The sequence below is a fragment of the Notechis scutatus genome, chromosome 7, assembly GCF_049901735.1.
Source record: "Notechis scutatus isolate UNSWTSFEM ecotype Mainland chromosome 7, rNotScu1.2, whole genome shotgun sequence".
Taxonomy (NCBI): Eukaryota; Metazoa; Chordata; class Lepidosauria; order Squamata; family Elapidae; genus Notechis; species Notechis scutatus.
In genome coordinates this window covers 840,001-862,911 of record NC_142015.1, presented here as the reverse complement: position 1 = coordinate 862,911, position 22,911 = coordinate 840,001, and the positions used below count along the sequence as shown (strand labels likewise).

Below are 22,911 nucleotides of genomic sequence, written 5' to 3'. Positions count from 1 at the left end.
ACAGTCACATGACTGTAGGATGCTGCCAATGGCCATAAATGTGAGCAATTTACCAAGGGCCTAAAATACAGTTGGGGGGGGGCAGCATTGGAACTTTGAACTGCTGTCTAAATACCCTTTTTGAGGGGGGTCCATCGTAAGTTAAAATGGTCACTAAGCTGAGGACTGTCATACTGCTCAGCCAATTCAGCCAAGCCCCGCTCTGCTTGCTTTTCAAGATCAGCCCAGCATGACTACCTAGCAAGGCCCATCAACCACAACCCACATGAAAATTGGAAGCCCCAACCCCAAGCAGGCCTGGGGAAGAGGGATTTGGGGAGGGATCCGAGTGCCTCAAAAGCCTGACCGGGACCCCCTCCCTGCCCACCCAGGGGGGTGGCCAGGGTTAGCTTGACTGCAACCACCTGGCAGGCAGCCCCTGTGACTTTTGAGTCCAGAGGACAAGGCTGTGCCTTGCTGCCAACTGGCAAGGCCGAATCCGCTGCCTTCCCTGGGCTGAGGCTGGCTGCTGAAAGCTGAGTCACCGGAGTCCGTTTTGTCCTCAGAAGGGAGACGACTCCAAAGACAGGATCTACGCTTGGAGGGCAAGGCTGGAGTCCAGAACTACCGTCGTAATGACCAACTCTGGGAAGGAAGGAACAAACTGCAGCCCTCGAGTCAATGTTCCACCAGCCGGATGATCTCTTGACACAACAGAGGGGCACCCAATGCTCCCCCTGCCCCCCCGTAACGAATCCCCTGTGGAGTTTGTCAATCTGTGTGGAAGGCGTTCGAGCAACCAGGTATGAGGCAGCAAAAGCTGCAGGTGATGGAAAGAGGCACCGGCCACTCCATCAAAAGATCGGGGGCTGCTGCTGCTGTGTCCTTTTACTTATCAAGATGTGGGTCATATCTCCCGTTAGATATAACGCTAACATACACAAATTGGACATTTATTACGTATTGCTCTATGGAATTTTTATATCACCCACTCAGTTCCCAGACCCAGTGAGACAGTCTTTATTAGATTATCCCAGAGGTGCTTTTCCAAGAGGCAACTGGACTTGGTTTTTTCTGGGAAGACGTTTCGCTTCTCGTCCAAGAAGCTTCTTCGGCTGTCTTTATTAGATTAGTTATACAAAATTACTGGAAACCCAAGCATCAAGTGTACTGGCAAGTGGATTACGGAAAAATGGTCATGCGATGGCATTACCTACAGAGCAATGTTAAGTTGCAGCAAGTCCTACCAATGATGTTAGATTGCTGAAAAGACACGATTGTTTATAAATGCTCAATTGTAAATATACCGGCTCTACAGCGGTTTTCTCCTAAAGGCAACTTTTAAGTATCAGACAGGACTTCTGGGACCTGAAACACCTCCCAATTTTGCAATAACAAAAAAAGAAAGCATTATGGGAATGCAATGTGTTGTAGCAGGGGAAAAAAAGCACTGCTTAGGAGGAATCTTATCTGCACATATTGGGAAGTACAAAATTTGAAGTTAACATGGAGAGGCTGGGATGATTAGAATGATTTTCTATTTGTGAATCTCCAGCTAATATTGAGGAAATTGTCACATAAATGTGAGCCGGAAGATATATCACATTCTGCTGAAAGAGGCCCAGTTGACACAAAATACGAAGCTTAGAATGTGGTGTAGTAGTTGAACTGCTGGATTAGGACCAAAGAAATGTAGGTTCAAGCATGGTCTTTTAAGGCAGCCGCCCTCTTAGCTCAACCCAGGTGGCTGTTGGGGGAAACCAAGAGTTGCCTATGAGGTGCTTGTGAAAGAAACGGGGTATCAACCTAATGAATAATGTCAGTTCAATATATTGTGTGAATCTACTTGTTGCACGGTAAATCATTTAGCATCTTGTAGCATCTAAAGGAATGCTTTCAGCAAGCAGAACCCAACCTGCCATCTGAACAGTATAAGATTTCAGTGTTATTGGTGGGCATTTACATCAGTTGCTAAAGGACCAAAAGTATGTATTTACTTGGGGAGAAAACTTCCCATCCACCAAACAGAAACCGCACCAGTTGCAAACGTCTACGTTCCACAGGGGGCAGGTCTTATGCCACGAAACTGTCATCTAGTAGTGGATAAAAATATATTGAAAGATGCAAAACTTCAGACTATTGCAAAGTCCTCTATGTGGGGCTGTCTTTGAAGATCATCTGGAAGCGCCACACATTATGCCCATGTTATATCACTAGTTGCAGCGGTAATCCAGTTTCCTGGGGCAATTCAAAGTGTTGGCCTCACCCACAAAGCCCTTTGTGCACAGGGCTTGGTGTATGAGGGACTGCCTGCCTCCAACTGCTTCTGCTTCTGCCATCACTGAGGCTGGGGGCACCTAGACAGGGCAGCACAGCAAAATACATAAACTGGTAAGCACCTAAAACAAAATCAAATCTTAAAAAATCTCCCTGGAAGGGAGGCAAACAGAAGTTCGGGTAGAAAAGAGAAAGTGAGCCCTGGATTACAGATGATGGCTTGTGTCAAGGAAGAGAAAATGACTAAGCCACCATTACTGCCAGTGCATGTCTTGGCTGTTTGCTCTCCTGGCTGGACTGGGACTTAAAAATAAAGCTGTCTCTGGCCCTGTGACTAACACTCAAATTACTCCCGTGGATGTTATTTGGCAAAAAGGGTTCTAAACACAACGTTTAGGCATAAACCAACAAAGCAAACAGTGCACTCCCTAGGAAGTGCTCCAGACACCACCACACCACCACCGAGGAAAACAACTGGGCCTCTTCAGCACCCGCTTTATGAATCGGAACAGCCAGGTTGGGAAAACAGATGGCCAGCGGCCAGAAGAAACAGAGGGTCACTCGGTTGCAAGGATTACATCCAGAACCTCAGCAGCCAATTTCAACCTTCCACTCATGACACAACGTGTAACTGCGAATCTGGCCTTCTTGGCCACACATTGCATTGGCGTTTTATCCTAACCGGTTCACACCTGATGGAAAGAAATACAGCCAAGATAAATACTATCTGGGTTAAGGCCAGTAATATTCACTCCCACCACCCAGCTTAGCTTCCTGGGGGCTTCTAAGCTTTGGACTCTGTTTCTGAAGGGCAAAGTTAAAACCATTAGGAAGCTGGAGATGGGCCATGTGCGTTTCTCTGCTTGCATCATTAGTTTTGTACAACTGGCAGCGCCAGGAACCCCGTGCCCTGTCTTATAAAGCAGAATCAGAGTTCAGAGAGGAGGTTTGAGTGGCCCCTCTTCAGTGCAGCTCATCAGAAATCTCTGCCGCCATAACCTTTCCTGGTGAGCGTTACTTGCAACATCCCGTGTCACAGGATGACCTTACAGAGTTACTTTATACTGGATGACATCAGCCGCATCCATGAATGCTGGCTCAGCAAAGCGGTACATGCTAAACTGGATTACCATTAACCTTGGATTAAAAAATAGCGGCAATCTTGTGCAAACTCCCAAGACAGGTCAATTCAGTCATTCAGTTAAGGACACACGCCTGATGAGTCTTTTCAATGAATTTGTGTTTCGAGTCAAAACGGTGAACTTCCACTTTACAACCATCCTCATTTCCAGGAAGAAAAGAAACTGCCGTTACCAAGCTAGGCTGGACTGACCTCAAAGAGGAGGGCATTCCAATCCCAAGGAGCTTGTGCTGGCAAAAACACGGCCGGAGTCTTCCCTCCTCCCTGTCCAAGTTCACGCCTGGCCCACGGGCAGTCACTGGGTACACAACTTGCACTGAGCACAAGGTGGAAGAGACGGCCAAGGGGCACGGCTCTTTTTCCAACCTCCTTTCAGCGGGGGGGGGACTCAGGCAAGCAAACTACTTTCATGGCCATTTCCCCAAGGCCAGGGACCTGGCTTTCGGAATTGGGGCTCAGCTGACACACACCCCTAGCAGCAGAAGTACTTCGAAGGGAAAGAAGACTTCCTGGAGAGACATCCCTTCGCTATTCTATAAAAAAAGCCGTCTCTTCAAGTCAAGCTGAATTTCTAGACAAGTCCAGGAAGAGAGATTTGCTCCTGCTCTCTTTGCCCAATTCCCAATCTGGTTTATAGTCCTGAGATTTCCCTGGTGGTTTAACCAGGATTGGCTCTTTTGGGTTACTTGTTTTTAGACAAAATGAAACTGCTGCGACACTTGGATAGCACTGGTCCATCATGAATTTTGCCAATTACTCAGCCCTGTTAAACATGACAGTTTGTGGGCAGAAATCATGTTTCCCCAGACACTCTCTATACAGAAAATCACCTTGGGGTTCAAGCTGTCCTTCTTGTCATGCCTGGGTGGATGTGGACTGCCGGGAACTTGTTCATCCCATTTTTACCACTTGCCAATGTGTGAATACTTTATCTCCCAGATGTATCTAAAGGGAAGTATGTGGAACAGGTTATCTTCTCCAGAACAGAAGGAAGAATTTTCCCAGGGTGCTTTGTTTTGCCCCGTTTTGTCCCCAAGGTACCTCTCATACTGTCGTTCCATCTCTACCATCTCAGGCCATCCTGCACTGGTTGTCTGAAGCTAAGGTTCATAAACTTCACAGCCAGCTTACTCCAGAGCTTAATTCTGGCCATTTGCCTGAAAAGAATCTAGCCTGAACTTTGGTGCCATTTTGTTTGTCTGCCTCACAACCTTCCTTTTTACCGGATAGGTTCCTTCCTGAACTGAAGCACTTGCTCTGCAGTCCGTGAAGAAAGGAAACATAGTCCAGCTTTTTCACCTTCTGTTTAGCAGGAACTCACCCACCCCCACTTGCCCTGGGGTGGCAACCTGCAGGCTATATGCAACCTCAATCTAGAGGTTCCCCCCCCCCCGCCCCCTTTCAACAAAGCAAAGTGAAATTGTTTTCAATTGCTACAGAGACCAAGGTTGTAATAGCTAAAGAGACAAAAGATCTGGGAAGAGCCACAAATAGGGACAAATATTCCTTGTTTGCATTTCAGCAATCTAATAATCGACAAGATTTCTCCTATCTCTGGGTGCTTCCATCTATTTCCCAGTCTCTGGAGGAGACGCCCGTGTCTGGAAAACACCAGCCTGTTCCAGGACAAAGAGAAGCAAGAAATCCCCGCTGGGTCCAGTATGGAGCATCTTCCTACGCCAAGCTCAGCCAGGATTAGAGGTGTTTGTAAATGATCCTCTCCGATATGGTCTGCAGCTCTATCTTAACGGGACACTTGTAGAAGAAGGAAAGCAGCACCTCCGTGTAGCCCACCAGGAAGTAAATCTTATGGGGGGGGAGACTCTGGAGGAGGATGGCGCAGATGATCACCACGTTGGCCCGGCGCTTCAGCACGATCTCATCCGCCAGGCAGCCATGGAAGGTGCCCAAGATGAACTTGCGGATGAAGACGTCCTCCAGCGTGCGCTCCGCTGCATCGGTCTCCCCATCCAGGTTTCCTGCAGGAGCAGAACAAGGAGGCCCGGAGCCTGTTTTGGTTTCTCTTGTTCTCGCCATGGGATTGGAGGGATTGGGGCTGAGCCGGGCAGGGGCCGTTCGTTGCTCCAGCCGCTCGGACCCTGGAAGAGGGAAAGGACCTGGCAGAGGTCCAGGGGCAGAGCCTGGCTGCGGCCGCCCTTTCATTTAAAACAGGGGTGTCCAACCTTGGCCACTTTAAGACTTGTGGACTTCAACTCCCAGAATTCCTCAGCCAGCTTTGCTGGCTGAGGAATTCTGGGAGTTGAAGTCCACAAGTCTTAAAGTGGCCAAGGTTGGACACCCCTGATTTAAAACATCCAATCAATGCTTTGCTTTTTCAGAAAAGCCCCTTTGACCTCCAGGCTGCAGCCCCTATTTTTCCCAGCATCCCCTGGCTCCATAATTGGGTGGTTGCAGCTGCAGCCCTTTTTGTTCCTCCCCTTTCCAGCCCCTCCCCAAAACTCCTGCTAGATAAAGGGCGATCTCGGGGGGGGGCTCTCCCCTTTCTGGGTCCCCAGCTCCCCCACCCACCCCCGGGGCGAGGCTCACCGGTGTGCAGGGAGAGCCACCCCTTGCGGTGGCCGATGTAGTGGGGCGGGTGGGCCTCCTGGTAGGTCACCGGATGGTTCCCCTTCCGAGGCCGGACGCGGCCCGCTTGGCACTGCAAGGGAGAGCGGGGCGCGCGTGGGCCAGGCGGCTCCCACCCACCCACCCCCGCCCCCAGCCGCAGGAGCCCCGCGCGGAGGAGGCCTCCCCCCCTTACCTTCTCCAGGGCGGCGCTGCTCCGGAAGCCACGGCCCGCGCCCAGCGGCCCCCAGGCGCCCCTCAGGGCCCGCGCGGAGGCCTGAGGAGAAAGCGCGCGGTCAGGAATGGGCATGCGCAGAGCGCCCCCCACCTCCCCGCAACGAGCACCCCCCACCTCCCGGCGCCTCCCCCAACCACCACTCGCCTCTGCGCCCCTCAGCCACGCCGCCGCCATGGGAGCCTGCAGGCCGGAATTGCGCCGCCTCCTCCTGGCCGCCAGGGGTCGCGCTAGGGCCCCTGCCGGAAGTTCCGTCCCCGGCCCGGAGAACGCCCCGCCCTTTCCGGCTTCCGCCGCGCGCCTCCGATTCAAATTTTCAAATTCAGATTAGAGCGGGAAGGGGACCTTGGAGGTCTTCTAGTCTACCCCCACCCCGCTCGGATCTGCTCTTGAAAGCCTCCAGCGATGGGGCGCCCACAACTCCGGGAAGCGAGTTGGCCCATCGATTTGCTTTCACTGTAGGGAAATCGATCGATCGATCGATCGATTGATTGATTGATTGAAATGGTCTAGACTAGACTCTAGAGCAGGGGTCTCCAACCTTGGCAACTTTAAGCCTGGAGGACTTCAAGTCCCAGAATTCCCCAGCCAGCTTTGGAGACCCCCTGCTCTAGAGTCTCCTGCTTGAGCAGGAGGTTCGACTAGAAGACCTCCGAGGTCCCTTCCAGCTCATTGATTGATTGGAAAAATCCCTCCTTATTTCCAGGCTGAATTCCCTTCCGATGAACTTCCACCCCTTGCACCAGAGCCCCCAAGGCTTAGAATCAGAAGGCAGCAAAAGCTTAGGGCTGCTTCTGCTGACTGCCCACTACCGGCAGTTCGATCCTGACCGGCTCAAGGTCGACTCAGCCTCCCATCCTTCTGAGGCCTGTAAAATGAGGACCCAGATTGTTGGGGGCCAGAGGCTGACTCTGTCAATTGCTTAGAGAGGGCTGGAAAAAGCCCTGTGAAGCGGTGTGTAAGTCTTAACTGAGATGCCTTGGTGAAGGTAACTCAAGCCCTGATAGCTGCACTGCAGAACTCTAGCAAAATGTTCAGTGGGGAGAACCTGGAAACTCCAGTTAGTCCAGAAGACAGCAACCAGGATGCTGATGGGACAACAATACCAATGATCCTAAGATCACTTGACTAGCTATCTGTTAGCTTCCAGGCTCAATTCAAGCATGCTGGATATTCCTTATATAGCACCTTGTATGGCTATATGAGGGCACACAGACATCCGGAGAGGCCTTCTAACAGGAAGACCTGCTGAGCCTTCATGGCGGCAATGGTAGCCCCCACAAAACTCACCTTGAATGAGTTTCTGACCCTCTTGATTGAGCTGTTCTGCATTTGTTACATTCACATCACTTGTATTGTCCTTGTTTGGTTTCACAGTGCTCAGAACAAATAAAATTGTGATTAAATATAGTAAATAAATTAATATCTTAAGGACAACGCTATAAATTGTATTGTCAGCCACCTTGTGCGATATTTTGGTGAAAGATGAAGATAAAAAATAAGGAACAAATAATTCATGTTAAAGCTATTGGTATTTCATCAGTGAATGAGAGAAACAAAACACTTTAAAAATGTTTTTGAGGACTGCTCTCCCTCCATCCCCATCAGTATAGATCAGGAATTGAAATATTAAACAATATAACTGTTTTCCATTTTATTTGAGTGACAGACATATTTAACACTACTGAGAAGGGTCAGGTAAATCTTAAACCATCCCGCAGGATCAATGAATAAAACTAGAAGCCGATTCTGATACAGGAGAGGAAGTAGCTTCAGCGACAGGAGTCAGATTTTGATCCAGAAACTTCCTTCTTGTTTTATTAGTAAGGTCAAAAATTCCTCCCAAGAAAATACCATTTAATTAATAGAACATAATTCTTTATTGGACAGGTGCAATTGGACACACAAGGAATTTGTCTTGGTGCAAATAATTTAGGGATTATTTATTACACAGGCAGCCTCTGGGTTAAGAACATCTGCTTTACAGACAACTCGTACTTATAAATGGGCTGGCAATTAGTAAAAATGGCAGATAGCATTCTCTGTCTTCGAGTCCACACACCGCTGGAGCTAGGCAAGATTTTCATGAAACTATGTTTTTAATATGCAGCCTGTTTTCAGCAGTTTTCTAGTCATAAGTTCCAACTTAACGTTGGAAATTTGATTTTAAGGCACACTTGAGAACACATCTCATTTTTAACCTGGCAGCTGTTCTTACCTTTGTCTATGGAACTCAGGGTGACAATAGAAAAGGTAAGTCCAACCCTGAAGAGCTGAGCATTAACCAGGTATCCACAACTGTCCCTGGTCGAGACTTTTGGGGACCAAGAATTGTGAGGAGAAACCCAAAGTCTGTCCAGTTGTAACCGACTTCTGAGCTAAGGTTTGGTTGCCAGGTTTAGATTTTTTGCCTGATCTCCTTAGTTGATTAGTGTTTCAGACAAAGTTTCCCCATTCTGGATGGAAACTAAATTCGTACAATATCAAACAGATACAGATAGAAGATTCTGAAGGGTCTTTTGGGGGGGTATCTGCTGTGTTAGATATACACCTGTCACCGTTTCTTTGGCCAGCTCCTCTGGGTTCAGATACATTAAGCAAAATGTGGCATGAGAGCCAGGTTGGTGTAGGGGTCAAGGCACCAGGGTAGAACCAGGAGACTGTGAGTACTAGTCCTCCATTTGTAGTGGCAAGAGGGAAAGCTGCTACCAAGGTAATGGTCAGATAAGAGAGACCCGAGTTGGGGAAAGAATGAGAAAATGTTTCAGGCGGGTCTTTCGCTACTTCATATCCTCCCTCCCCCTAAAGCAAGGGGGTCAGACTCAAGGTCCTAGGCCCGGATTTGGCCCACATGGTGCTTAGATCTGGCTCGTGAAGCTGCCCTGGAAACAGCAAAGGACCGGCCCGTGGTGCCTGTGCCACTGAAAAGGGAGCTCAAGACGGCCGTACGCTCAGTTCTTATTGGCAGAGGATTGCAGGAGGCGATCGCAGCCGGAAACGGAGCTTGGGAGCCCTTTTTCGCTGGCAGAGTGCCACCACAGGCGCCCCTGACACGAGTGATGCTGAGCTGGCCACACACTCCTCCTGCCCTCCTCCCAAGGTCTAGCATAGCAGATGCAGCCCTCAATGAAATCAAGCCTGACACTCCTGCCCTAAAGGGAGGAAGGGGGAGGCACATTCAGTCTTGAAAGATTCTGCTACCAAAGGAAGATTCTGCTTTGTAATAATAGTAGTACTGACTAACCCAGCCCTGGTTTCCGAATCTGATGTACCTTGAAGGGTTGAGATTGGGGCAGGAAGCCGGCTGGGGCGGCTTCTCTCTCAGTCCGAGGAGGAAGAAGCAGTCACCGGGAGTCGAGGCTTCCTCGACAGGGCATGCATGCACACACACACACACACTTGCACACACAGATGTGGCTTAGCATGTCATGTGAGCCCAACGAGTTGTAGCTTTATTAAGCAGTCTGTTTTTAAACCATGGCTTAGCACGATGTGTCTACTCGCGGCCAGCTGCATCACATCTCACCAACTTGCTTTAACCAGGATTTGTTGGTGGAAGTGGCACAACTGGCTAGGATAACACAGCCTTCTAAGCCGCAAATAAGTTGTCCAGTGGCTTAGCGCGATGTGTGAAGCCAGCTCCACGCGTGTTGCAATGGAAAGCAGGGAGAGCCGTTGTCTTCTCCTCACCGCCCCTGCTCCATTCTGCTCAGGCTGGCTACTGACTGGGCCAGCCGCTGGCCAAAGTTTCTGCCCTGCAGACAGGCCTGGAGACTTCTAGAGGCCCGTGTTGTTTGGTTCGGGGCTTGGGGCTGGATCTTGGCTGTGGTTGTTTGGAGAGGTCTGGTCATTGCTAGGAGCTCCTTTGCCTTCCAAAGGGACGGAGGGGGTCTCCGTTCTTGGCTGCAGCTCTGGCGTCCCTTGACGGACCGAAGGCCCTGGGAGGAGAGGAGGAGAGTTAGGAAGATGGAGCACAGAAAGACCCTCTTGGGTGGGATATATCTCTGGAGGGCTTGGAGCCCCTGGGTTTCATGAGTTCAACATCAGTCAGGTTGAAGCTGCCCAGGTGAGACAAAGAGACGCTGAGCAGGAGCCTCCCACCTGTCGTCCTTTTCAGCAGCATTCCTCTCAGCTCTTTGAACAGACACCAGACAGATGCCAGAGCTGTGAATTCTAGAAACCACCTTTATTGTACGGTGACAAGAACAGAATCTGAGTGTGCCTCCCTCCTCCCTGCCTGGTTAACTGAAGAGGTCAAATGCAAGATGTTTTCTCACATTACGTCCTTCTCTTTTTCTTCTTCTTCTTCTTCCTCCTCAAGGTTATTTTACACATCCCATTATAATTTCCCAACTCGGATAACGGGATAAAAAAAAATGCCTTATGTCTTTCTCCTCCTTTGCTGGAGGGTCTCAGGCACCAAATCATGAAAGGGTTACAAGAAGGCGGAATGCTGCTGAGTTAAAAAAAAAACTTCCTAACCCTTACTGGGCAGACTGGGTCACCTCCTTTTCCAGGGTGGATAGACTCAGGGCAGCCTCTTGGATTCTGCCTTCCTTCAGGGAAGAAGCCCTCCCTCTGCTACACCCTAGCAACGCTCCCCCTTTCCTCAGCGCCTCTGCACATGCACACGCACACACAAACACACACACAGCCATTGCCTAAGAGGGAGGCATTTCCATTTTTTTACTGTAACGTGCAGTGCAACCACACCTATAACATTCTTTCCTGCTTCTGATTTTGGAGCCAGGAGGAAAGTTCCAAACGGACCACAGAGGACACCCTTCCAGCAAGCCTGCAGCCGCCACCCGTTGAGGGTGGAGGGCCTCCTTAGCTTCCGCAGGGCAGAGAAGCCAAAGGAACCGGGGAACGCGGAGCAGAGGCTTACCGAAGTAGCTGAGGATGACAGGCAGAAACACCAGGCCGTGCAGCATCCCTAAGAGGGTGATGATGAGGTTCAGGCGGAAGAAGAAGACCTGGATTATTTGAGCCTTGGCAAATGCCAGGACCACGATGCCTGGCAAGTTGGTCATTGCCACACCAGCAAACACCTGCAAGAAGGGAAGCGTCACACCTGGGCAGCCCTGGGGTGGTGAAGATCAGGGCTGCTCCTGGGAATTTCGAGGCAAGAAGTCCCTCGCCCTGGAGAACATTGGAACGGCAGAACTGAGATCACCTCACCAGCACCACAGGTAATGGGAGCAACGGCCGACCCCACGGGCTGAGAAGTGAGAGTCCCATTGATTGATCTCATGGCCAACTGGACAATTGGGAAGTAGAAACCTAAGGGACCTCCAGGTGGAGGAAGAGGAGGCTAGACTGAACCTTAGCTAACCTCTTTGTGATTTCTTTTCTTTGCAGGACCTCTTTTTCAATTAAGGGGGGGGCGCCTGTCAACCCTGAAGCGGGTCTCACTGAGGCCATTTTTCAGGCTTCAGTGTTGCCACCCTGGAGCTGAGGGATATGGAGGGTGGGGAATAGAGATAGCTGGGCTTTTGTAGCCAAAACAAAATAATTTCTCCTGAGAACCAAGGACATCCCAACAGCTGGCTGGAGAGAGGAGGAGGAGAGAAGTAACCAGGTTACCGGCCAGCACCCAGATTGGACAATGTGACTTATTGTTTGGGGGGAAAGGGGAAACTTTTACTTTTTAATGAGGTGAAAACCAGGGGAAGTCTCAAAGTTGGTTTTCACCAGTCTGTACCAATAGGATAACTCCAAATAAAACCAGTGCCCGCAGTATGCCGTTTGTGGCACACACCTCCCTCCACCCGCCTTTCTTGGCCCCGTTTTTGCCTCCTCCTTACCGCGCTTCCCATGTTGATTGTGGCTTCTCGGGAGCGTTCTACTTTGGTTGGTTGTTTGCTCATAGCGAACGAGAGGGTGATGTGAGAGACAAATTCCACAGAGATGCCCACGGCCTGCAGGAGAGTGGAGCAATTAGCAGTGAAAGAACACTTGATGCACCTGCCGTTGTTGTTCACCCACGCAAGAGTATTGTCGATATTTTGTGTGGGAGCCTTTCAAGAAAAGATTGGACATTCATTTGCCTGGAATGGTAGAGGGCAGGGGTCTCCATCCTTGGCCACTTTAAGACTTGTGGACTTCAACTCCCACAAGTCTTAAAGTGTCCAAGGTTGGAGACCCCTGGTATAGGGTCTCCTACCTGAGCAGGGGCTGGACTAGAAGACCACTGAGGTTCCTTTTCATCCTCTTCCTTTATTGTTCTATTTCTAATTTTTTGGCAGCACATAGAAAAGTCAAGGCTGGAAAACCTCAAAGGGGCAGGCAAAACATCACACATACCAAGACAAAAGAGGAGGTGGGATAAGTTCAGGGTAAAAGTAAAAAAAAAGTGAACGTGGAAGGAAAAGCTAACTATTTCACTCTCTGCACGAAAGACGGTGACTCGGGGAACCAAACGGGACCGGAATTTGGCCTAGCAGGAACTGCTCAGGACCTCCCAGCAGCTGCAGATGCAGGAAAGTCCTGGAGGGCAGAGAAGTAGAATCTTTGCAGACTGTAAGAAAAGTGATGCTCAGCCTTGTTTGCAGCTTTGAGACAATAAAAAAGTCCAAATAATAATAATCATGCATCGGTTTGAGCGCTGCCTTTCCTGCCCCAGAAGGGATCCTCTCCGACACCCAAGAAGCTTCCACAGAATTCTAGTAAATAAAAACAGTTCCCTTTTAAAAAAACAGAGTTTTTTAAAGGCCGCTGTCAGGATTCCAGCCATCACCCTAATTAAATCATGAGCCTGGAGCCAAACTTCAAAAACCCAAAAGATTTATTATGAGTGACATGCTGGCATGACCTCTAGGAAGCTGACTCTGAGAGACGTAATTTACAATCACCTATGACCCTGTTTCTCCACCACCACCCCCGGGCATCATAATTCAGATTGTCCAACGAAACCCTTTTATAGGCTGGGGGGTCATCAGTCGCACTCTTCAATAGAGGATTTTCGAGCCCAGACTACCCGGTTCTGCCTCAGTTACAATCTTGGTGAGATAAGCTTGGAATGTGCTTCTGAGCTCATTTGCCCTATGCTCCTTCGGGTTTTTTCCCCCTCCCTCTCTTTCTTAGGGCAACTTGGAAACAGGCACAGGACAGCCCCATTCTGCCCCATTTCCTACCTAGACTGCTGCTGCTGCTTCTACCCTCCTCTCATTTTCGAGAGGTGGGCTCCTCCCTCTGCGCCCGAGTGGCCTTTTCCTTGTGATACCCTACACCTCCAGAAAATCTCCAGTGGGGGCCCTGCAGCAGGTGGATACTCCAGAAAAGCCCTAAGCACCAGGAAGGCAAAGCTAAGCGCACCTGGCAGGACCACGGGGCGCTTGGGCACCCCCCCCTTCCCTCTCCTCCCCCGCCTCCCCCGCACACAGCCGTGGTGCCCATCCCCAGGAAAGAAAGGGGGGCTCACTGTGACCAAGTTGATGAGGGAGACGGCGTTGTAGGAGATTCCCCAAAGTTTCATGGCCCCCACAGTGTCCACAATGATCATGATGATGGTGAGCAGGTTGATGAAGGCCGAGCGCAGGTCCAGCCCCAGCAGGATGTAGCAGACGGCGAAGGTGGGCACCAGGCACAGGGCCAGGTTGATGAGGCCAACGGTGCTGATGGTCAGGTACTGCTCATAAAACACGTAGGTGATTCTGCGGGAAGAGAAGCGGTTCCGGGAAGGGAGTGGGACCCCTTGCTACGGCCAACACGCCACAGCCCACTCACCACGGAACAATTTCACAATTCTATTTCATTCTTTAAAATAAATTTAAACCTATCCTAATTTTTGCCCTTCCCATTCCATTCTGTCCCTCCTTTCGCATCCTTTCTTGAATGAATCTATTCCACCCTTTCTTTGGTATTAGTGCAACTCTTGTCCCATGGCGAGTTGGCCTTGGTGAGTTTTCATAGACCCTTCCGGGAACACTCCAAGGCCCACCCCCTTCCCTGAGAAGGGAGATTAGAGATCGTCTAGTTTAACCCCTTACCCAGTTCAACCACAATATTTATGGTGTCCTTGACAGGTTGTTATCCTGCCTCACTTAAACTCCCCAGGGAAGGAGAGTGCCACAGCTCTCGAGGCTTCTTCCCTTTGGTTCAACGTCAGGCAAACTTTTGCCTGGTGTCCAAACAAGATCTACTTCCTTATAACTTAAACAAATTGTTTCTTGTTGCCTTGTGGAATAACTTTGACCATCTCCCACATGACAGCCCTTCAAGGCACCTCAGAGGGTTGTTACACCTCCTCACCGTCTTCTCTACCCTTTAAGATGGTTCCCCACAGCTTGCTGAGCCCTAAATCTGAATTGCCCCAAAGGTGCTTTTATTTTATTTTTTCAAGAGGCAACTGGACTTTCTGGGTTTTCTTTGAAGATGTTTCGCTTCTCGTGAAGAAGCTTCTCCAGCTCTGACTGAAGTGCTTTCTCAGGAGGGACACTATACTGCAAAGGAAAGGACTGAAGCTGCCCAGATGTTGTAGGCCTGTCATCCTCAGCTGGATCACCCCTTATCTCAGCCTGCTTGGTTCTTAGGAACTTCCAGGCAGAATGGTGCATTGAGGTCAGTCCTTGGAGGTTGGCCATGTCAGGAAACAGGCTCTATACAAACTATCAATATAGTAATTTATTTACTTGTTTGTTTATACCCTGGCATTATTAACTGCTTAGAGAGGGCTGTAAAGCACTATCAAGCGGTATATAAGTCTAAGTGCAATTGCTATTGCTATTATTTTTATACGGAACTTAAGGTGACGAACATATCTAATACTCCTTCCTCCTCCTAGTTTCCCTCACAATCACAACACCATGAGGTCAGTTGGAGAGAGAGAGGGAGAGAGGAGAGAGAGAGAGAGAGAGAGAGGAGAGGAGAGAGAGAGAGAGAGAGGAGAGGGAGAGGGAGGGAGAGGGAGAGGGAGGGAGGGAGAGAGAGGGAGAGGGAGAGGGAGGGAGGGAGAGAGGGAGAGAGAGAGAGAGAGAGGGAGAGGGAGGGAGAGAGGAGAGAGGGAGAGAGGGAGAGGAGAGAGGGGAGGGAGGGAGAGAGAGAGAGAGAGAGAGAGAGAGAGAGAAAGCAACTGGCCCAAAGTCCAGTCTTCACCATTCCTTCCCCTCCTCTGTGGCTCTCCACCATTTGGCAGCTCAGGACCTTTAAGGGTCAGGGCCTTCGCCCCGCAGCCATGCCCGTTGGCTGGTTCATGTTGGTAGCCGAGAACCTGCTTTGGACTCTTCCAAGCAAAACCCAAAAGCCCAATCGCAATTTCATGGCTGGAATGTGTAGCCCTGAAGCTCCCTTAAGAGTAGATGGCTTCCAGATCCTTCTTGCCCTGCGATGGGGGCCACGGCAGCCCTTTCCTTCCTCAGCTCCCTCCCCGGGTCTGCCAAGTTTCTCCTCCCGCAACGTACGTGTAAGGGAAGACCTGGAAGTTCGGGTCAGTGCCGGGAACTTCCCTCAAAGTAGCCGTAATGTTAGCCGCCAGTTGCCGCATCACCTTCAACGCTGCCGTGTTTTCCTGCGAGTTCTTCAGCGGGGTGTGGTAGGCCATGAACCGGGATGCTGTTGGAGGCAAGAGGTGTGATGTTGTTCCATCCCCAGACCAGCCTTCCTCCAGAAATCACAATCCCACTCTGAAATTAGGCGGGATGACATAGAACTCAAGGTCGTTTCCTGCTGGCCCGCATAGATAGCACTGTCCACTCGTAAAACATTCCTATGCATGTTTTCAAGTTGCCATAAACAAGGGGACGGAAGAAATCTGAAGGAGCAGGGCAGCAGTTTAAAACCAGAAGTACATTCCAACACTTATCTCACAAAGATTGTAGCCCAGGCTACCGGATCTTCTGCCCAGGAAAATCCTTACTTGGAGAACGTGATTGATGACACCCAGCACAGTGAAAACATGCTTCATTGGAGAATCTGATTTATGCCACACCCAGGGGGGAGGGGGGAAACAGGGTCACAGGTGAATGTAAATTACGTATGCCAGAGTTGGCTTCATTTAGATTAATGCTGGCATGTTGCTCCTAATAAATCTTCTGGATTCTTTTGAAGCTTGGCCCGAGGCTCATTGTTTAATTCGGGCAATCACCGGAACCCTGACAAGTGCCTTCCATTGCTGGGTTCTACTCACCCAAGATCTCCCCATCGGACCCCAGACGTACCGATGTGTCATAAGCCCCGAGGCCCCTGTAGAGGGAGGAAGAGATGAATGCACCAGGAAGGCTGATGAACCTCTGGACGGCGTGGGCAAACGGTGCCGAATGGAAACAGACCTCCAAGCTACATTTGTGGCACTCACCCCTTGGGACACTTGAAGTTGGGCATGTCTTGGAGGAACCAGGGCAGGAATTTGTTGAACTCTTCTCTGTTTGGCCGGAGGCTGCCTTGGAAGCTGCCCATGCATTTGCTGAAAGCGCAGGCAGGGGAGTCTACCAAAGAGAGACAAACTCTTGGACACTGGCCCAGCCCAGGGCCCCGTAGACCTTTGGCCACCTGCCCTGAGATGGGGTGAACTTCTCCCACCCTCCCTGAGCAGAGTTCCTTACTGCTGGTCGAGGGGCAGAACTTGCCCTTGTCAGGGCCAGATTTGTAAATGCGGCAACATCTGGATATGGGGTTCAACCAGTCGATGAAGTCATCTACCCAGGAAGTAGCAGGAATGGCCAGATAGTACCTGAAAGCAGAAAGAAAGCTCAGGATTTAGGTCAGCCTTGGGGTCTCTTCTCCTAAGGCCTTGACAGAAGCCTTAGCCAAAGACGGCTTGAAAAAACTTTGGCAGAGATTTCTGAGGTGCTTTTGGTGCCTGAGTTTTATCTGATGCCATTCCAGTTTGGGACACGCCGGGCAACCACAAACACGAGTGAGCAGCTTTCTATAGCTCTGCCTCCTTACAGGCCCACGTTTAGATAGCCAGGCGATTACTTCGGCTTCAAACACCATTAGCATCTTTCATATGGAAAATTAAAATCAAAGCGTGCTTTTTTTTAATAGCAGGGAATAATGCAAAAAGTTTAATTTTGAGTTGAAAGCAGCTTCAAAGTGGCTTACTTCTCAGGGAACTTGGTGGCCATTTGGATCGTCTGCGTCATGGAGTTATTATTACACCCAGAACTGGAACAGATGCCGTTCATTCCAGGCACCGAGTTGTAGTTGTAGCCACCAGTGGCAACAAAGTACGTTGGGGCGCCCACCATAAAATATCGGTTGAAAAACTGGAAGAACGTCACCATGTACGAGTCCTGAAGCAGCAAAGAGAAAAGCAAGGGGAAGTTTAGCCACCTAATCTGCCTTTCTGAACATGTTTCAGGAATGGAGGGCTGGTCGGCGAATGCCGTTCCCTGGAAGGGCTTCCTTTTGCTCCATCAGCCAAGAGGGAGGTTAGCTGACTGGTTCCACTGCCTGAACAAACGCCAGAAGGAAGATTAATGTTTAAATGCACTACATTTCTATGTTTAGCCAGTGATTTGGCTGGTTTGCTTAAAATAAGACAGGGGTGTCAAACTCAAGGCCAGAGGGCCAGAACTGGCCTGCGGGATACTTAGATGTGGCCTGCAGGGCCGCTCTGGAAACAGAGAAGAACCGGCCCACAGTGCTTCTGCCAGTGAAAACGGGCTCCCGAGATCCGTTTTCGGCTGCCAGGGCCTCCTCCAACTCTCTGCCAGCAAAAATGGGGCATCCAGCCCTCCCGAGCTCCGTTTTCACTGGCAGGGGATTGCAGGAGGCCCTGGCAGACGAAAACGGAGCTCGGGAGCCTGTTTTCGCTGGAAGTGCGCTTGGGCCGCCACAGGCATCCCCGACACAAGTGACGTCGAGTTGGCCATGCCCCCCGCAGTCCTCCCGAGGTCAAAAACAACCTTGATGTGGCCCTCCATGAAATCGAGTTGGACACCCTTGAAATAAGATGTACGGCTTCCACCCTTTCTAACTTAACTTCCTGCATCCGCCATAAAAGCATCTCAGGTGTCGTTGCTTAAAGGGGTTCAGAAGGGAGGCAGGTTTTCTCAGGAGTGGCTTCTGACAGGGGCAGGGGTGAAATGAGGCTCTGCTGCTTACTGGATCGGCCACTACTGTCCTCTGCTCACCTTGGGCACCGCCAGTTCTTGCTCCAACCCCACATCGATGTGGAATGTCAGGTAGATGCCAGCACAGAAAAGCAGGATGAAGAGCAGCACCTAGAGATGGGAGGAAGGGCCGGAAGGAAAGCTGGGCGTGTCAACGCATAAAACGTTTCTATGCCTGTTCCAGGGTTGCCATGAACAGAAAGGTGGGGGGGGGGGAGGAATGTGAAAGCTGTGCAGCATTTTGCAACCGAAAGTGCATTCCCTTCTTATCTTGCAAAGATTATAACTAAGCTACCAGAATCTCTAATTGGAGAAGGTGATTGATGACTCTTGGCTATGGACGTGTTTTGTTGGAGAATGTGAATTATGATACACCCAGAGGGGTGGGGGGTGGGGGGAAAACCAGGGCCAAGGGTGACCGTGAATTACGTGTCTCAGAATCAGCTACATACAGATCATGCCGACATGTTCGCTCCTAATAAATCCTTTGAAGTTTTTAAAGTTTGGCTCGAGGCTCATAATCTAATTAGGGCAACTGCCGGAAACCTGACAGTGAGCTGGCTCTCCCCCCCCACACACCCCTGTTCTCCCCCACCCCGATCCCCTTCCAAGCCACTCTGCCCAGGCAGGGCACTCACCACCAGAGCTCGGACGATGCTGCTGCCCAGCAAGGCTGGCGTGTAGATCTTGCGCATGAATGTACGGAGAAGCCCATCGTGTGGCTTCACGGGCTCGCATTCAGGCACGCGGACGCAGCAGCAGAGATCCATCCGAGAGGCCTGTGGGCAGAGGGATGGAGAGCTCACGGCGGGCTCTGCGAGAGAGATGCCCCCAGCCCCCAGATGCCCTGCAGCCGGCCTGACCTTCTGCCTGCGGATATCCAGGGACATCAATGCCACAAAGAGTGACATCTGGAGCAGGAAGACGAAGAAGACTGCCAGGGCTGCCGAGAGGGCAAAGGTCTGGACCGCAGGCATGGGTGTCAGGGCCCCTAGAAAGCCAAAGGAAGGGATAAGGTGGAAGGGGCCGCTTGTGGGGCTCTGGTGAGATAAGGAGGCTTTCAAATGGGGACATTTAATTTTGCACATAGTTATCCTCAACGCAATGAACTCGGACAAACTCCAGGAGACAGGAGGGCCTGGCATGTCCATGGGGTTGCAAAGACTCACACCAACAATAGCAACAACAACAACTCCACTTCAGTCTGGCTGGGTTTGCACAGTTGGGCTAGTGAATGGTTTTCCAGCATATAATACGAACCTATTTCCTGGCTCACATCCTAATGCTGAAACACACCTTTTCAAAGGTTGCATTAACCTGGCACGGAAAGCATCTTCCCAATGCCCCCCGCAATAGCACCTGTGGGTCAGGATGTGGGAAGAGCCTCCAGCTTCACTCACCCAGGAAGAAGCAGATGACCTCAGAGAGGCTGCACAGGAGCATGCTGGGGGCCACGCTGCCCAAAGTGCGTCCAAGGTGCTGCTCTGGGGTTTCCCCAGGTTCTGGCTGGGATTTCTGGCAATGGCAGAGGCGGGGGGCGGGTGAGAGATGAGGCCAGCCAGAGAGGAAAGGCTGCCTGACGGGGCCGCTCCAGGCTCAGCCGGGCAACACCCACCCCAATTTAGTCCGGTGTAGCAGGAAGGGCCTTGCTCCTGGCTCTCCAGAACCCCGTTTCTTCCCAGCACCCCAGTTCCAAACAGGAGCTTTGGCCTGTTCTGAGCCCACCCGTCTTGGGGGGATGGGGAGGCATTTGCACCTGGTGTCCCAGCACAAAGATGAAGATGTTATCAGCGCCAACCGCCAGGACCAGGAAGGGCACCACTTCAATGATGATGAGGGACGAGGGCAGCCCTACGAAGCTGTAGAAGCCCAAAGATGACAGCACGGCCCCCAGGACCACCAAAATGCCACCCAGGGCAAGAGACAGCTTGGCATCCACCTGGAAAGGAGAGGGGGAGGGAAAGCCACAGCCCCGGCAGGGAACCAGACCCACCTTCTCCTCCCCATCCACCCACCCCGAATGGCCTGGTGCATAAGCGGGCAATGAGGAAGGAAATGCCCCAGGGGTCCCCACAGGTTGGGGGAGCAACAGGCGGGCTGAAGCCTCCCCTTCCTGGGGTCAGGGAGGAACCCCTTTTCAGCCTGCCTGGAAACCACCGAGAGAAGTGGAGCCCACTGGGTCCTAAGGCTGCATTAGCAGAATCTTGCAAGTCTGAACGACTTCCTGCCTCCCCTTTGGACCCCTTTAGGTTCAGCCACAGAGGGGTCAATGCCTGGAACACACTACCTGACTCTGTTGTTACATCCTCTAACCCGCCCCCCCATTCTTTTAACCTCACACTATCCACGATTGACCTCACCCCATTCCTAAGAGGTCTGCAAGGGGCGTGCATAAGCGCACCAACGTGCCTACCGTCCCTGTCCTATTGTCCCCATTGATTCGTACCTATTTCCTGTATTCTTACTCATGTTTATACTTATTCCTATTATCTTGTAAGCGATTGACAAATCAAATAAATAAATAAATGACCGATAGATAGCTAGATGGATAGATGATAGATAGATGATAGAGAGATAGATGAAGTGAGAGAAAGAGATGATAGACAGACACAGACATACAGATAGATACATAGACAGACAGACAGATAACCACAGATAGATCGATAGATCTAGATGAAGTGAGATAGATAGATAGATAGATAGATAGATAGATAGATAGATAGATAGATAGATAGATTAAACTATCCACTACTATCCACTTTTGACCTCACCCCATTCCTAAGAGGTCTGTAAGGGGCCGTGCATAAGTGCACCATCGTGTCTATTACAAATAAATAAATAAAATAAAAATAAAATAAATAAATTAGGCAGGTCCTTCCTAAGTTTCTTCCTCTGACCATTAAGCCACCCACCGGGGGGGTTCCTCTTGGCTGGTTCTTCCCTGGAGAGTATCTCTTTCCTTCCTCCCCCCTGAAGGCCATCCACACGTTCCCTTGTACCCCACCTTTCCTGCTCATCACTTCTCGCTGCTCTGCCCAGGAGGGACAGCCACGGGCACGGCTGAAAGTTTCCCCCTCTGCTTCTCTCTCAGAAGAGACGTCTTGGCGAGGCCAGGCTCACCACCCACCCAAACGTTTCACCCTGATCTGGAGGAAGTTCTGAGAAGCCGCGAGTCTGTGGCAGCTCTTCTTATTCCTTGGACCAACTGGGACCAGCCTTCCCTCCCGTCAGACCCACAAGCTGGACGGAAGGCTAGAACTCGTAGGGGGATCTGGCATGCTGTCTGGCTGTCTTTTCGTCCTACCAGGATGTTCCTGCAGCTGGAGTATTCTCCCAGGGCCACCGTGATGTATATGAAGATGACCAGGTAGCTGATGGCAAAGATGGGGAGGTCCTCCCAGGTGCTTCGGCTGACTTCATCCTCCAGGGAGCGCTGCAGTCGCAGGAAAAGGAGGGGAGAGTTGAATTGGCTGGGGGGAATTAGATAGCAGTTGATAGCCGCCTCAGCATTTGTAGCACAACACCTGCATTTTGGGCTTTTCTTATCATCTCGGTTAGTTCTGAGTAAATGAAAACCAACTGCCCAATTCTTCTGAAAGGGGGAGGCGGAAGGGCAACAGGAGGCTCTGTTCACATTTGCCCTGCCCTGCCTGCAACAGACACGGGTGGTTTTAAAAGTTGGCTATCAGCAAGAGAAGCGGGAGCCTTCAGGACTTCCTAAAATGCAGCTACACGACAGTTTATAAAGTTATTCCCTCAAGTATTGCTTTATGGTCTTATTGTGGTTTTTAATGCTGTTTCTATTTTTGATTGGGAACCACTCAGAGTCGGCCATAAGGTGGGCAGCTAAAATGGTTTAAACAAAAGCACAGATAACATACAAGTGCCTTTCCCAAGGAATTCTACTGTATTCATAACCTGGAATTTAGATGCCGGCATTTAGACCCTTTTCGCCCAGATCTCCTCTCCTGGGTTCCCTTGTCCACATGAAGGCTGCTGCCTGGCGCTACAGCTGGATTCAGCCCCCCAAGCAGTAGAGGGACAGGGGCACTCATACCTCCGCCATGTAGGCGATGGCGTACTTCTCGGAGTTATTTTTCTGAAATTCCTGGACCACCTCCAGGAAACGCTCTTCCCACAAGAGCACGAAGTCGGCATGTGGGTCGCCGGAGAGAAAGTTGTTCAAGGAGAAGGTGAGGATGAGAGCTTCTGCTTCGGAGTACTCCAACCCTGTCGAGCATAGAAGAAAGTCACCAAAACGCCGGAGAGGCAGGAGGGCCTGCTAGTTCCAACAGATGCTTCCACCAGAGTCCCCAGGGCAGCGGGAAAAAGGCCCAACAAGGCCCCAATCAGGCCCTGGGTTCCAGCTGGTCCGTTTGGAAAATGTCTAGTGGGAAATGCATGGATCGGATAATTCTGGGCTCCCATTTCTCATCAGAATAAGTTGCAAACTCCACCTTAGCCCTGATTCTAAACAAGCTTCCTTTCAGCCTTTCCGGATTCCAATTTGAGAATGGTTCACACGAAAAGACCTCATAGCTCTTAGGGGTTAAGCTCAGAACTAGTGATGGACCACAAACGTCACACCCTGACACAGAAAACAACCGTTGTTGTGTGATTCATGTGAAAACTTGAGAGCCATTGTCTCTTATTTTTGC

The 22,911-nt window shown here is 50.6% G+C and overlaps 2 protein-coding genes across 2 annotated transcripts in view; both read right to left on the bottom strand.

Moving 5' to 3' along the window:
- Positions 1–4,888: 4,888 nt before the first annotated feature.
- MRPS24 (mitochondrial ribosomal protein S24) lies at positions 4,889–6,424 on the bottom strand. The gene is made up of 4 exons (XM_026684734.2): positions 6,345–6,424; positions 6,159–6,239; positions 5,945–6,056; positions 4,889–5,376 (listed from the first exon to the last, which is right to left on the bottom strand). The coding sequence occupies exons 1-4, from the start codon at positions 6,372–6,374 to the stop codon at positions 5,093–5,095; spliced, it is 507 nt and encodes a 168-aa protein (XP_026540519.1). The 5' UTR covers positions 6,375–6,424; the 3' UTR covers positions 4,889–5,092.
- Positions 6,425–9,623: 3,199 nt separating this feature from the next.
- NPC1L1 (NPC1 like intracellular cholesterol transporter 1) overlaps positions 9,624–22,911 on the bottom strand; it is a 19,029-nt gene continuing 5,741 nt past the window's right edge. Inside the window, exons 3-18 of the mRNA XM_087969562.1 lie at positions 22,311–22,483; positions 21,558–21,686; positions 20,010–20,192; positions 19,654–19,768; positions 19,117–19,244; positions 18,892–19,032; positions 18,275–18,364; positions 17,241–17,431; positions 16,739–16,866; positions 16,492–16,621; positions 16,324–16,379; positions 15,599–15,749; positions 13,621–13,852; positions 12,005–12,118; positions 11,086–11,248; positions 9,624–10,135 (exon numbers count right to left, since the gene is read on the bottom strand). Of these exons, the coding sequence (XP_087825688.1) occupies positions 9,975–10,135; positions 11,086–11,248; positions 12,005–12,118; positions 13,621–13,852; positions 15,599–15,749; positions 16,324–16,379; positions 16,492–16,621; positions 16,739–16,866; positions 17,241–17,431; positions 18,275–18,364; positions 18,892–19,032; positions 19,117–19,244; positions 19,654–19,768; positions 20,010–20,192; positions 21,558–21,686; positions 22,311–22,483 (2,285 nt within the window). The 3' untranslated portion in view covers positions 9,624–9,974. The remainder of the gene's footprint in view (positions 10,136–11,085; positions 11,249–12,004; positions 12,119–13,620; positions 13,853–15,598; positions 15,750–16,323; positions 16,380–16,491; positions 16,622–16,738; positions 16,867–17,240; positions 17,432–18,274; positions 18,365–18,891; positions 19,033–19,116; positions 19,245–19,653; positions 19,769–20,009; positions 20,193–21,557; positions 21,687–22,310; positions 22,484–22,911) is intronic.

Bases quoted from the DNA above. Each gene is read 5' to 3' on its own strand.
- MRPS24 (XM_026684734.2), bottom strand. From the start codon at position 6,374: ATGGCGGCGGCGTGGCTGAGGGGCGCAGAG. The intron at 6,240-6,344 runs GCGAGTGGTGGT...CTTTCTCCTCAG, and splicing joins CGTGGCTGAGGGGCGCAGAG to GCCTCCGCGCGGGCCCTGAG. The intron at 6,057-6,158 runs GTAAGGGGGGGA...TCTCCCTTGCAG, and splicing joins GCAGCGCCGCCCTGGAGAAG to TGCCAAGCGGGCCGCGTCCG.